Source organism: Chiloscyllium plagiosum, unplaced genomic scaffold, assembly GCF_037043375.1.
Source record: "Chiloscyllium plagiosum isolate Xiang-an unplaced genomic scaffold, Cpla_swu_hap1 HiC_scaffold_7, whole genome shotgun sequence".
Taxonomy (NCBI): domain Eukaryota; kingdom Metazoa; phylum Chordata; class Chondrichthyes; order Orectolobiformes; family Hemiscylliidae; genus Chiloscyllium; species Chiloscyllium plagiosum.
The window spans coordinates 75129591-75144731 of record NW_028270145.1 but is presented as its reverse complement, the minus strand read 5'-3'; the positions used below and the strand labels follow the sequence as shown (position 1 = coordinate 75144731).

General features: G+C 38.7%; 1 protein-coding gene across 2 annotated transcripts in view; it reads right to left on the bottom strand.

Moving 5' to 3' along the window:
* The window catches only part of ccdc93 (CCC complex scaffolding subunit CCDC93), a 64348-nt gene extending 50872 nt beyond the window's left edge, over positions 1 to 13476 (bottom strand). For both annotated transcript variants that reach the window (XM_043694006.2, XM_043694007.2), the window contains exons 1-7: positions 13373 to 13476; positions 10495 to 10608; positions 9948 to 10042; positions 9303 to 9414; positions 8219 to 8317; positions 7025 to 7081; positions 3854 to 3954 (exon numbers count right to left, since the gene is read on the bottom strand). In XM_043694006.2, the coding sequence (XP_043549941.2) occupies positions 3854 to 3954; positions 7025 to 7081; positions 8219 to 8317; positions 9303 to 9414; positions 9948 to 10042; positions 10495 to 10608; positions 13373 to 13456 (662 nt within the window). In that variant the 5' untranslated portion in view covers positions 13457 to 13476. The remainder of the gene's footprint in view (positions 1 to 3853; positions 3955 to 7024; positions 7082 to 8218; positions 8318 to 9302; positions 9415 to 9947; positions 10043 to 10494; positions 10609 to 13372) is intronic.
* Between the last annotated feature and the right edge of the window lie 1665 nt (positions 13477 to 15141).

The following is a 15141-nucleotide window of genomic DNA, read 5'->3' as shown; positions in this document are numbered from 1 at the left end:
AAATTATGTCATTCTAATAGCTGTGAAGTGTGCTTTAGTTTTGACAATTGATGCAGGTTAGACATTTTCAAACTGTGACATAACAATTCAGTGGCATGTTTATGTCAAGTTAAGGGATTCCATCTCTTTCCAGAAAGTTAACAGTACTCATTTTTATCAAGTGTGAAAGTCTGCACTAAGAAAAATCACTTTCATAATAAGTACATTATGTTGAGGTGGTCAGCTCCCTGATCATTCCACTGACCAAGAAAAGGTAAAAGTCTCGTAGTCAAGTTTATTTAAATAGTGCACAAGAATAAATTCAATTGGTTTGAAATGCAAAATTTTCAAGTGGTGGATAAGCAACACCAATGTTTTTCAAACAAACAAAGTGTTTCTAACCACCTCACAGGATTTCTTCAGATACTACAAACTGAGCTGTACTTGCCCAGTGAGTTTAGTTTTCAACCTCTTCATAAAAGAATGCTTAAAATAGAACTGAGAAAACATTTTCAGTTCATATGCACCTCAATTTAATAAAGTTAATAGTACTCAGACTACCAAATTCAGACACTTCAGATCTGTCCAAGTTTAAAATCAAATTCTATATGGATATTTTATGGCAAGCATCTTTGATAAAGCATTTCCTATTGAATAAAAAAACATTTTAATGAATGTACAAAGTATATTATTCAGACTGCAAAATCATGGTCCCCAAAGAAGAATCATAAGAGCCTATACCTGAAACATTAACTTCTCTTTGCACCAGATGTAGTCTGACTCAAGCATTTCCAGATTTTGTTTTTGCTAACATCTTTTTGGAGCAAATTTTTGTTATTACCATACAAAAGCAAAATGATCTATTCTTAGTTGCAGCTACCAAGCAAACCTGAGACAATTAGACAAAAACGTAATCATTAGATGCACGATAAATGATTTTAAAATGTTTTCATTCCTGTGATGTCTATATAAGCACACCTTGGTTTAAGTGGGAGGAAAGATATTTCTGCCTGCAAGATCTGGAGTAAAAGAGCCTGCGAATTTAATCTAATTTGCAATGTGTTTGAACGACACAATAAATAAACTTACTCAAAACATTAACACCGGCTGAAAACTGCAGAAATGGGAAGGGTATGTATACAAGTACCCGGTACACACAGACAATTTCTTACTACTTATGCTGCCCCAGTGGTTTGTAGCATATACCTCGCGCTGTTATTTTGTATTAGTAATGTTTAATCAGAATAGTTTTGCACACCTCGGATTCATCATCCAGGCAGCCTTGACATTTAACTACATTGCTACCATTAGGTTTATTGCCTTGCAGATGGTAGCAAATTAAGCAGGTCATTCCTACATTTGCCATCCAGTTAAGGACAACAGGCCATCCTCCTGGAAGTGGAAAGTCCATGGGCAAATCTGTAAGACCTGTAATTCCATTTAGTGAGGGACCAATACTGAAAGAGCAAACACAAAGGTATCTCAAACTGAAGAGCTTGTAGGTTTCTAAAAAAAGTGAAGATGCAGAGCTTTAGGACCACTGTGGAGCAAACTCTTCACAAGAAAACATTTAACCCAGCTTCAATGATAGGGCTCTGTGACAGCTGCAGACACAGTAGTTGCTAAGATCCGATTCCCCAGTGCAAGACAGCATCTGATGCCTGCCAGCACTAAAGCCTGTATGCCTCTCCTAAGATTTCAATGCTGTGCACAATTAAGTTTAAACTGCCTTGTAATCTGCCCTGATTAGGTAGTTGACAGAGTCTGTCTTAGGGAAGAAAATCCAAGACAAGAATATGGTTGGAAGTGGACCCAAAGGGCCTCAGAACATTTTTCCATGGCCTTCCGCTTTGAAGGATTTTGAAAAATAAAATTTTCAAATGACTTATTCTAGATATCTTCGTCAAAGAATGAAGGTGGTTCCTAACAATTTCAGCATTTAATATCTATTACTAATTGATTTTGAGAAAACATTGGTTAGGCACCATCTTGACAACTCAGTGGCTTGCTGGCACATTTCAGAAGGTAGTTAAGAATCACATTACTAAAGGCATGGCATTACATGGCAGAACTGAGTAAAGACAGGAGATCTCTTACCCTAAAACAAAAACCAAGTGGATTTTCCAAGAATTCGATAGTCACATGGTCTCTATTACTTACAATATCTTTCCATTTTATATTTAAATATCTTAATTTTCTAGCTGTGATACAATGTGAAAGCATTTTTAGAAATCAGACCACGATTGCATTATTAATTCAGTAACCGCTATGTCACTACTGTTAATGTTCAATTATCCACAATACTCTCCACTGCTACTGATGGTTTTGCATGATATGAAGTAAATTAACAATAGTCCTAAACTGCTCTGTGAAAATAATCATTCAGGCCTCTGTGTATCCACAAAACCATATGAATGTTCCACTAGTGATGTGAACAGTGGGGAAATAAAACTAGGAAGTGAAATTCTGTATTAAAAAATCCAAAATAGACCAAGGATCTCTCAAAATATTACTGATCCATAATCAGCACCTACAGTTTGCAACTGTCACAAGCAGTAATCCACGTGAAGAAAAATCAAAACCGTGGTAAAACAATCAATCATAAGCATTCTAGCTCGCAAGTGGAACCATACAAGAAGTGCATATAACTTGTATACAATGCAACTAGAGGTGATTTACCAATCCAACTGCAAATGGACTATGGAAGATTGAAATATTAATCTTAAACAGAATTAGGACTAAATTAAAAGTTGAGAGATACTGGAGACATTCCAGGTTATATCGAAGATGGGATTCATAGATGCAATATCATTTGGTGTAATAAACTTATTAGTGAATTCTTTGCTGGAGAAAATGAAATAATCCACCAAGCAGGTTCTCAGGAACAGTTATTGGTCTGTTCCAGAATTTAACAGGCTGATCTAATTACACCTCATTTCTATGTGCCCCAGAAAAGCTTTGGAATTAGCCAGGTTAAATGAGAGGTTATAAGGATAGGGAGGGGATGCTCGAGGGGCTTGGCACAGACTCAATGGACTGAATGGCTTCTTTCAACACTCAGGATTCTATGACTTGTAACTTTTCTTCATCAGAACAAGCAGCAAATTTGTTGTCCTGGGAATGGCAATTTGCAAACTGGTTGCTTTATATTATACAAGAGTGACTTTGATTAATAAGCAGTAGTTATTGTCTGTAGGGAGCTTTACAGCACTAAGATTGTGACACTACATTTTTAAAGCCATTTTCCCTCAGGAAAAATGAATGACGTCATGATTGATCACTGAAGCAGAGATGCCCATATTTTCTCTGCTTCTGCTGTACAGTTATAGATTCTGACAACCAAAGCAACAATTGATTTTGGCTAAATGTCTCATCTTCTCCATCACGGATTGAAAGAGTGACTTGATATTTGCATATTTATATAGAAATTATTTTACTTGAATTTATTAATACAAAATTCTTGAAAATTGCAGCAAAATATTGCCACCAGGTGGCCAGCTTTAACCCTTTGTTGTAGGTCAGGTGTATCTACCAATAAGTCAGTTATCTCAGGTCAATTAAATGCAGACTTAAGATGAGAGAAAGCCATGATGGGTGTAATAGCAAACAATTGTAATAAAATAAACCGTAATATCAAATTATAATAAACCTACTTCAGCTTGATTACACCATTCAGAATTTTTATAAAGGCTGAAATAAGTGCCACATTGGTAATCACTTGTCCTCAATTTGAATAACTTCTGGCTTGAAACTGTTCAGGTTGTCGAACAGAAAATGATTGTTTACCTGACTGCATGAAGATCAACACTCTAAAAACAGATATTCTGCCATTAAAAACTTAAAATTCAGGGACGTTATACTCTGCAAATCTCACCGGCCAAATTCCAAGAGAGTGGAGTGGACTCTGGATTCTTCATCCACCAACTCTTCTGCAGCAACCAACCGTTTGTACTTGCGTTGTGGTTTATAAACATCCTTTGAAATTAAAATAATTCAATGTTCTAGTAAACATGCAAACAAAACAGCCGAGTTTCAACGCAGTAAAGCTTCAAAAGGTACAACACAGAGGTTTTATCCAACAAATTTCAACACAGGGTATATGATCAAAAGTTCGATGAATTGAAATAAGTTTACAAGACAAATTTTAAAATGAGAGCTACTGGATGCAGGTTAGAATAAAGGCAATGGAGTGAGCTTAAATTTATGTTGGGTAGACGATGAGAGGTAGATCAGGAAAACAATAGAATACTCAAACCTGGAATCAGCCAAAAGGATTCAGATGTGCTGAGACAAGGATGGAGTCAGGTGATATGTTGGTGGAAGGAGGTGATCTTAAACATAGATATATGGTTAGAGACTCATTTTGGATTTAGATACAACACCAAGGTTGAGGACAATCTGATTTAACCTCAAACACTTGCCAGAGAGGGATGGAATTGCGTGGCTAGAAAATGAGAGAGTTTGTTGTGGGCCAAAAGATTATGGCTTTGGCTCTCCCAATACTTAGTTGGAAGAAATTTCTGTTCAAGCAATGGTGAATGTTGTCTAAATATTGACAATCAAGAGCCTGCGAAAGGACACGGCAAGTTAAAATGCATGCAAAGTCAAAATAGAAGGAAATTAATGCAATTAATCCTATGTTAATTATTTGATTTCAAGTGATTGAGACAGTCAATGAATTACTCATTTTTCACATGACTGCATCCCAGAGTTCTGAAGAAGGTATCTAAGGAGATTGTGGAGGTAAGGTTAACATGCAATTCAGTTGGCAAATAGGAAGTCAAATGCAATGTCAGCATTTATTTCAAGAGAGCTAGAATACAAATGTAGAGATGCATTGCTGAGGGTGGAAAAGGCTCTGGTCAGACTGCATCTGGAATACTGAGAGCAGTTTTGGGCTCTGTATCTAACAAAGGATGCGCTGGCCTTGGAGGAGGTATATAAGAATGGTCCTGGGAATGAAGGGCTTTTCACAGCAGCGGCTGAGGACTCTGCGTCTGTACTTTATGATGTTTAGGAGGATGAGGGGAAATCTCACTGAAACTTACAGAAAAGGCCCAGGTAGAGTCAATAGGGAAAAAAGGTTTCCATTGATAGGTGCAACTAGGACCCATGGGCATAGTCTCAAAGTGAAGGGTGACCCTTTAGAACTGAGTTGAGGAATTTCTTCAGTCAGCAAGTGAGGCACTCAGCCTCCACAGCCTTCTGTGGCAATAAGTCATTAAGTATATTTAAGACAGAGATAGATAGGTTCTCGATTAGCCAGGAGATCAAAGGTTGTTGGGAGAAGGCAGGAAACTGTGGTTGAGTAACATATCAGCCTTGATCAAATAGCGGTACAGACTCAATGGGACAAATTGCCTAATTCTGCTCTTATATCTCATGGTCAGATCTAAGGACATAACATTAACAAGCTATGCAACAGAAATCAAAATCTACAATATTTGTTCCCAAAACATCAAACATATTAGAAAAACCTATTCCTGATGGATATAGCAGTATATTTTAAAACATAAAATTTATGCATAAATATTTCCAGCATAACGTTTTTACTTTTAAACCAGTTTTCTTTGACAATTCAATCCTATAAGCAATAGGTGGGTGGAGCTGTAAAAGATGTCCTTCACTGCACTGCCTGCTCTTGCTATAGTTTTCATGCTGATTGAAGAGAGCTAGATAAAATTAATAGTTAGGAACAAATTGAACGTTCAAAGGAAACAGTCAGGCAGTTTGCAAAAATAGCATGCTCCAGAAGATTGACTGAAAAAGCAAGTTTTAGGCTTTACTAGCATTGGTAAGATTTGCTTTAGAAAGCAGAGGAAGTTCACAACGTCCCTTTGGAGTTTACATTTGGTAAAGCCTTCAATTATCAGGAGGAAATGTCCTTTTAGAATACAAACCATACAATAGTCTATCTAATACATCTTTCATAACAGCAATTTAAATTGTAATTCTTGCCTTTACAACATTAAAATTTATCAAACCACATTTACATTACTCAAGTATCAGTGTGATTATGTCATCTTATAGTTAAGGTTTTCTAGAAACAGAGCTTTATTGGGTTCAAAATCTCTGGTTTCCACGTCGCTCTGCTCCGTCACTCCTCTCGTCAATCACCTCTCTTTCACTACCTTCCACACTGCCTATCTACATGAAATTAAAGAACTGTGGATACTGGAAATCACAAACAAAAACAAACTGCGAGACAGACACGGATTTGCAGCATTTGTGGACCGAAAGTAGAAGTAATTTGTGGGGCCCAGGGACCACTTTTCAGAGCCGTTAATTCTGCTTTCTCTCCACAGATATGCCAGACCTGCTGTATTTTCCAGCAATTTCAGTTCTTGTGCCCATCTACATGCCTCTTTATTCAATTATTCTACACTACTGTTTCTTTTGGGTCATTTGAGAAAACCCCGAAATTACTTCCCCAGTGATATATCAACTCTTCTTCCCCCTCAACTTTAGAACTAATTATTTTGCCCGATTGTATCGGTCATGATTCAGTGCGTGATTGACTAATCCTTTTAAAGGAATAAATGCAATGCAAGATAAATTACACAAAGAATAGCTGCATAAAGTACACTTGAGAGCGAGGATAACCAAGCAGAATTTGAAAATAAATAAAACTTTCCAAATGATAACGGGCACAGTGGTTAGCACTGCGGTCTCACAGCGCCAGAGACCTGGGTTCGCTTCCCACCTCAGGCTACTGACTGTATGGAGTTTGCACATTCTCCCCGTGTCTGCGTGGGTTTCCTCCGGATGCTCCGGTTTCCTCCCACAGTCCAAAACCGTGCAGGTTAGGTGAATTGGCCATGCTAAATTGCCCGTGGTGTTAGGTGAAGAGGTAAATGTAGGGGAATGGGTCTGGGTGTGTTGCGCTTCGGCGTGGACTTGTTGGGCCGAAGGGCCTGTTTCCACACTAAGTAATCTGTAAATAACAGTGATACTTAATTTGCATAATACATTTTTCAGTAATGGAATTGGGAGTGACACAGATGAAAGTCAACTTTTTTAATATAATAAAGGAATTTCTACTCACAGAAACTTCTATGACTGTTTTCATAGCCTTGTCTTTGCGCTGCTTAAAGTCATCATCCTATTACAGAAAAATTCAAAAGAAAATTTTATAGAATGGACTTTAATAGAGCTGTTACCAAGCATCTTAAAAAAGTTTCACTAGTTATTTCTAATAATAGAAGCAACTCAAAAGTGAGTATTTTGGTGATGAATGTTTTGATCCCTTTTGTTTATTTGGAATTAGTTTCTGAAATCAGCATACAAACTTCCTACAACTAAATGACTAGTACACAGTCAGCATTTCGGTGCATTCAGCAGAAACAGGAAGTTGTTTTGAGCTGGTTGCAAGATGGAGGCAGTCTGTAGTGAAAGGGATTCAGACTGCAACAGTTCAAGAGACTTACGCTAGCATATGTCACTGGTATTGTGTGTGTATGGTGGCGAACGTAAGCAGCTCTCTGAAAAGTGTGCAAAGTACTTTAATAAAGTTACTACTTGGCAAAACAGGGACATGGGAACCTACTGGGAATCTGTTAGCAACACTGAACACTTTATTGCAAAGACTTAATTCTGAGAAGAATGTAATGTGATCAGCATAAAGAGAAATGGTCCTCTCTGCAATTCAAAGCACGTTACTCACAGAAAGAAAACACACAGTTTACTCAAAGGCATTTTTAGTCAATTTGTGCATTAAAGGCTTTAAAATGTGAAAATTCATTCTCATTCTAAGTGCAAGTCAACTAAGTGCAAGAAAATTGGTCTTTACAGAAATTTTAACACTTTCAAAAGGTAACAGTCTCAAAATTTCCAATCCACATAAAGTTTCTGGGGGGGGGGGGGGGGGGGGGGGGGGGGGGGGGCGGGGGGACGGGGAGGTTAAAGAAGAATTTGATTTACTAGCAAACATCATGAAGGGATATAGTTTTACGTTTTACATAAATTTGGATTTTAGATGGAGGTCTTTATAGAGAACTGATTGAAATAGCTATTCAAAGGTTCACAGACTTAGTACATCCAGAGTTAAAAGTGTAGTTACCAGATTCTCTCTCCTCTATTATTAATGATTTTCAGCACTTCTCTACTTTTGATTTCAATTTTCTAGTCAAACATTAGAACGTAAAATGAAAAAAAACCAAAACAAATGGCAAAATTTACATATCTTCAAGTGTTTCATATTTACATTATAACAATAATTTAAACGAACTGGGAAACTCACCTCAAGCAGACTGTGAGTTTTTTGAAATTGGGAAACTGAAAAAGATCGAATGTAATCTCCCATCTCTTCTCTGGTCTCAATTGCACGTTTTACCAACCACTTGAAAATGAGAATAATGGAGGTGAAGTGTTACTCAGCAAAACTGTAATGCTGTTTCTCATTTGCCTCAAAAACTTATCCAAGATTACAAATACAGTAACAAAATTTACAACTGCCAACCCAAAGGTTTCAGCTAATGCAAGTCTACCTTCATAATAGCTGTTTTAACACAGTGGTAGATCCAGAGAGAGAAAACAGAGAGAGCCAAAAATTGTTAATTTAAAAAAAACACTGAAAATAATGACAACTTGCTGCTGATTGTATGCAAAATCTTGTAGGATAAATGTACTAAGATTATGGGTCTTTAGAAGGATTCTCTGGTGAGATAGCACTCAAAGCAAGCAAAGGGCGTTAGAATAGAAACCCTTAAATTTGAAACAGAAACAAAAGCATTCAAAATCAACTAGAACAAATCTAATCTAATCTATAAATGTAGGGGTATGGGTGGGTTGCGCTTCAGCGGGTCGGTGTGGACTTGTTGGGCCAAAGGGCCTGTTTCCACACTGTAAGTAATCTAAAAAAATTAGGCATTTCTACAAATTTTGATGAACTCTTCTTTGAAGATACTCCAATGCCTCAAGGAATCATGGCCAATGATAGAAAGTGAATCAAAAAAGGATTTAAAATCAACTTACAAATTGGTAGTTTTTGCTACCTAATAGTACGCAAGTGCTTTTAATTTAAAGTAGCACTGGAGTCAATCACAATTTTATATCAGATATATGACAAACATGATTCAATTATGGAGCCACTCGAAATTTCCATGAAAAACTGCTTTTTATCTTTAAAAGAATGAATCACATTTGTAGAGGTAACAGTAGCAATAGTTTCATGATGTCAAACATTAAGGAACACAAGTAATTTGTATTTTCTGAAGCATTGGGCTCATTACAAGAATGCTGCAATATTCAGAACAATTAAGTTTTTCAAATTACAGAAATTATCTTTATTAAAACTGACAACTGGTCAGAAACAAAGTCCTTACCTGAACAACAGGGAATATGTGTATGAAATCCAGACCTTGGATCTGATGTGGTTCTAAACGATGTGGACACTTCATAGTTGGCAAAACAGACACAATCTTTTCTGTCAATGCTCTGTGTAAAAACATAATGCAAAAATAACCTTCCAGTCATATTATAAGGTAATTACAAGATAACTGGAGAAAAGGTATCCCATAGAATACTAGCTATAAAGAAAGATGATTGTGATTTTAAAGTATGACATAATTCTGTTTTATAGCATTCATTGAAATCTCATGCAGTCTTTCAGTATTCAAATGTGATGTTATCTGAACCCTATATTCATGTCCACAGCCCTCTAATGGTGATTAATTCTGTTCCAGCATTTCTCACTAGCTGATACATCCGAGCTTCCAAGCCCATTTGCTTAACTTAACACTTCACTGTATCTTGTCTAGTTTTTAAAATCATCCTCAAAACCCAAGTAGATGTGCTTTTTGTCAACTCTTCATTCCGAAGAATATATCAGGCAAAACACATTCTTATCAAGACATTTTATAACATTCAAATTTTCACAATAAGACAAGTGATTTTAGTCATTGTTTAAACTTCAGCTATTATATTTCATTCAACCATGAAGATTAATCAAAATATTTCAAGCAACTTACATTTTCTGACCAATTGTAGAATTTTCTTGAAAAAGCAAATCAACATCAATATCAAAGCTGCATGTTGTAATACACCACGTCATCCCACCCACAACCTGTGAAGAAAATGAAAGTCATACTTTTCCCAAAATTATAAAATGAACAACAAATAGCTTTATAAACAGATATAATAAGCGAAATTACTTGATATGGAACAAAATCTATGAAGCAAAGCTTGTGTTCCATTTTATATTTCTGCCCATCATTCAAAAATCCATAAAGTTAAAACAGCAATTTTCAACATAAAAATTGAGCACAGGTACTCACTCTTTTTCTTTTATGCAGGCACCAATTTTTATCCAATACAAGCAATCTTATATAACATTATGACATTTAAATATGAACTGTGATTGATCATTATGACGTGGCTAGCTGGCAAAAAAGTCACATTAATCAATTCCAACACACTTCGACTTCTGGCCACGAATTAGAGTAATGACAACATATTTAAAACAGTGAAATTATTAATTTGGTAGGATAGGAAGAGAATTGAATTTACAATTCTCACCTTGTCAAATGGTGATAATCCTTTAATTCTTGCCCTGAAGTATCCAGCAGCAACCAGCAATTCTAAAATTTCTGTCAATTTTATACTTTGCTCCTCATCTTCACGAGATTCAACCTGTAAAGAGAAAAATCTGATCATTACTGTGACAAAAATTGCACTTTACCGTCTTACTTTAAAACTCCAGTGTTGTCAATGGACCAGCAATTAAGGTCTTTGTTTCTCAACTTCCTGTGGCATAGACACCCTCAAGTTAAATCCACCTGCAGTCTGCTTTCTCAGAGACCAGCCTGTGGTCCTCTGGCAGTAGAGCAGCTTTAATCCAGAGACCCAAACCAACACACTTAGGAGAAAAACTAATTGCTGAAGAAACTCAGCAGGATTGGCAGCAGCTGTGGAGAGTCTAGATTAGAATGGTGCTGGAAAATCACAAAAGTTCAGGCAGCATCCGAGGAGCAGTAAAACCCGACGTTTCGGGCAAAAGCCCTTCATCAGGAATACAGGCAGAGATCCTGAAGGATGGAGAGATAAATGAGAAGAGGTTTGGAGAGAGAAAGATTGAACATGGAGGCCAATCCAACTCTTCCTTGGAACTGAAGGAAATTAGAATATTTTTATTTTATTTAATCATTCATGGGAAATGGGCATCTCTGGCCAGGCTAACATTACGCATCACAAGTTGTTCTTGAGGTGAAGTGCCTTCTTGAACTACTATAGGGAGATCAACAATGCCATTAGGGAGAGTTTCAGGACTTTAACCCAGTGACATTAAAAGGAGTGTCAATATATTTCCAAATCAATGCACAGAGTGGCGCGGAGGGGATTACCTCTTATACATTCCCCCAGCCTATGGATCAGTAATCCATGTGGAACATGAACTAGATGAAACACTGAGGGTGACAAAGACAGGGAATGTAGCCTGGTGGGGGCTGCAATGTTCACTAAAAGGGGTGGCTCAACAGCAACACTGACTGAACTAGATAAGATGTACAAGACATCCAGTAAAATCATGGGGAGTCAAATTTAGTTAATATGAAACTCCAGTTGTGGTTACAGACCCTTCCACCCAAAAAGTCCACACCGATTCTCCGAAGAGTAACCCGCCCAGACACATTCTCCTATTATCCTAGATTCACCCCAAATCAATGCATCTAACCTACACATCTCTGAACACTACGGCAATTTAGCATAGACTATTCATCTAACCTGCACATCTGAGTTTAGACTGCACCAGTGGCAGCAAGCTACCCCAGCACAGATTCTAGCGTACCTTTACTTTTCTGGGGTAAGCATGGTACCTGAGGACTGGCCACTTTGTGGTTGGTTGGGTTTGCAGGCAGCAGCAAAAAGGCATCACAGAGTCATTGACAAGGTGGAACCAGCATCGAGAGTTGCAACTCTGATGTTGGTTGGTCTGGTACAGGTGACAGAAGAGAATCAGCACAGTGGCAAAAGATAGCACCTGAACAGTGGTGATTTTAATGTTGTTTAGGTCTGGTGTAGACATTGGTGAGGCAGTGGAGAGAGGGAGGGTGACGCAGGCATTGATGAGGTGGTGCTGGATCAGGACTGATGCACTTTCTTTAAACTATCTTTCTTTCTTATTCTTAAAACTATTCAAGCACTGGATCTTGAAAAAGCTTTTACCATTACTAAATTACACACTACCAACATGCTAGTGACCACTGACCAGAAACTGAACTTCATGATATAAATACTATGGCTACAACGTCAGAAACTAGGAATCTTGCAGCAACTGATTCACCAAAGCTTGTCCACTTGCAGCAAGGCATAAATCTGAAGTGTGATGGAAAACTCCCCCACTTGCAGCTTTAACACTCAAAGGTGACACCATCTGGGACAAAACAGCTCACTTGATTGGCACCATATCAACAAACATTTACTCCCTCCATCATTCAGCAGTTGGGTGCACCATCTACAAGATGCATTGTTGAAATTCACCAAGATCCTGCAGACTGCACTTTTGAAACTAACGAACACCAGCACCTAGATGTATAAGGTGAACAGATACAATTGCAATATTTAAAAGACATTTGGATAAGTGTATGAATAGAAACGTTCTGGAGGGTTACGCGCCATGAACAGGCAGGTGGGACTAGTTTAATTTGGGATCATGCTTGGCATGGACTGGTTGGTATCCATGCTGCATAATTCTATACAAAACATGCTGGAGAAATACAATAGGTGTAGCAACATTTTTTGGAATTCAGTTCCAAAGAGCCACAATGAGCTCGAAACATTAAATTGGTTTCTCTCACCATAGATACTGCCAAGTTTCCAAATGTCCTGTTTTCATCCCAGATCCCCATCTTCCACTGTACTTTGTTTTTTTTCTGCACATAGATTTCAATCAGTATTTTCATATTTTTATTTGCAGTACCTTGCTCCTACAATTAAGTTTCCTTGGGAACGCAATCATTTAAACCATTCCTCTTCAAAGTGAGCACAGCTACCGGCTGGGCAGACTGATGCATCAGAATGACACTCCTGATAAACAGGAGAAAGTGAGGGCTGCAGATGCTGAAGAAGGGCTTATGCCTGAAACGTCGATTTTCCTGCTCCTCGGATGCTGCCTGACTTGCTGTGCTTTTCCAGCAACACACTCGACTCCCCATAAACAGCCCAGCAAGTGGAAGGGAAGCATCAGAGTCAGTCAGGCCAATGCAAGCTTAGCTAAAAGCTGCTAACAGACAGTCCGCTCTTCGGGCGGACTGCATTTCCATTCTCCCAGCCCCAGATAACAAGGCGGACCAGCTGTGGGCTACAGCAGAAAGAATGTAAATATAGACTCTTCCTGCAGGGCCTCCCGTTGCTGAAGAGGAGAGTTTACCCCCAGGACGTTAGAAAGAAGACTCCGCACCTCGATAATGTTACCCTCCTGGTCGTACTGTGGTCCCAGTTTAGAACCCGTCCGGAGCCGAGAAAAAACCGAAACAGCCGCCATGTCTCCCGACACACCACGTGACTTCGCCGCCGCACCGCACTGTGGGATAGCTGGTGGTGTTGATCACGTGAGCGCGACACGTGGGCGGTGACGCGAATGAGCTGGCAGGTATGTGCCTGTTGCTGAGCGTCAGTCTCTCTTCCCCTGTCTATTTACATGGAGGAAATTTTCTTTGCATTCAAAATTGAACCTTTAAAGTGTAATTAGGTGACGAAAGAAACAGTTGACCTTCGAAATGTATATTTTTTACAGTTCCATATTTGGGTTCCTCCAGAAAACGCTTACAAAGAATCCTGAGAGAACTGTAAGCTTTGTAACTACACCACATAACCCCAGAGTCCAACAAGTGACGATGTTACATGGATAAAATTGGGCATGGTAGTTTAAACTGCTTAAATTGTCCACAGTGTCCAGAGATGCATAGGTGAACATAGAACATTACAGTGCAGTACAGGCCCTTCGGCACTTGATGTTGCGCCGACCTGTCATACTAATCTGAAGCCCATCTAACTGACACTATTCCATGTACGTCCATATGCTTGTACAATGACGACTTAAATGTACTTTAAGTTGGCAAATCTACTACCGTTGCAGGCAAAGTATTCCGTACCCTTACTACTCTCTGAGTAAAGAAACTACCACTGACATCTGTCCTCTATCTATCACTCCTCAATTTAAAGATATGCCCCCTCGTGCTCGCCATCACCATACTTGGAAAAAGACTCTCCATGTCCACCCTATCTAACCCTCTGATTATGTTATATGTCTCTATTAAGTCACCTCTCAACCTTCTCTCTAACGAAAACAGCCTCAAGTCCCTCAGCCTTTCCTCGTAAGACCTTCCTTCCATACCAGACAACAGTCCTAGTAAATCTCCTCTGCACCCTTTCCAAAGCTTCCACATCCTTCTTATAATGCAGTGATCAGAACTGTACATAATACTCCAAGTGCAGCCGGACCAGAGTTTCGTACAGCTGCAGCATAAACTCCTGGCTCCGGAACTCGATCCCTCTATTAATAAAAGCTAAAACATTGTATGCCTTCTTAACAATCCTGTCAACCTCGGTGGCAACTTTCAAGGATCTGTGTGCATGGACACCGAGATCTCTCTGCTCATCTACACTACCAAGGTGCAGTCGTCAGGGGTAAATGTAGACTAATAAGGTAGGGAAATGGGTTTAGGTAGGATACTGTTTGGAGGGTCGGTATGGAGTTGTTGGGCCGAAGGGCCTGTTTCCACATTGTAGGGATTCTAACTAAGTCTAAAAACATGAAAACTAGAAACTGATATCAAACAAATTAAGTATGTGAAGGTGCACATTGTTAATTAATCACTGAATGGTTTCACATGATAGTCGATACATAGGACTTTGTTCCCGCCTCTGTAACTGGATCCTCGACTTCCTGATCTGCAAATCACAATCAGTCATAGAGATGTACAGCACGGAAACAGACCTGGAAACAAACTTGTCCATGCCAACCAGATATCCTAACCTAATCTAGTCCCAATTGCCAACACTTGGCCCATATCCCTCTAAACCTTTCCCATTCATATACCCATTTATATGCATTTAAATGTTGTAATTGTACCAGCCCCCACCACTTCCTCTGGCAGCACATTTGTCACCACCCTCTACATGAAAAACCTGTACTTCAGGTCCCTTTTAATTTTTTCCACTCTCAAT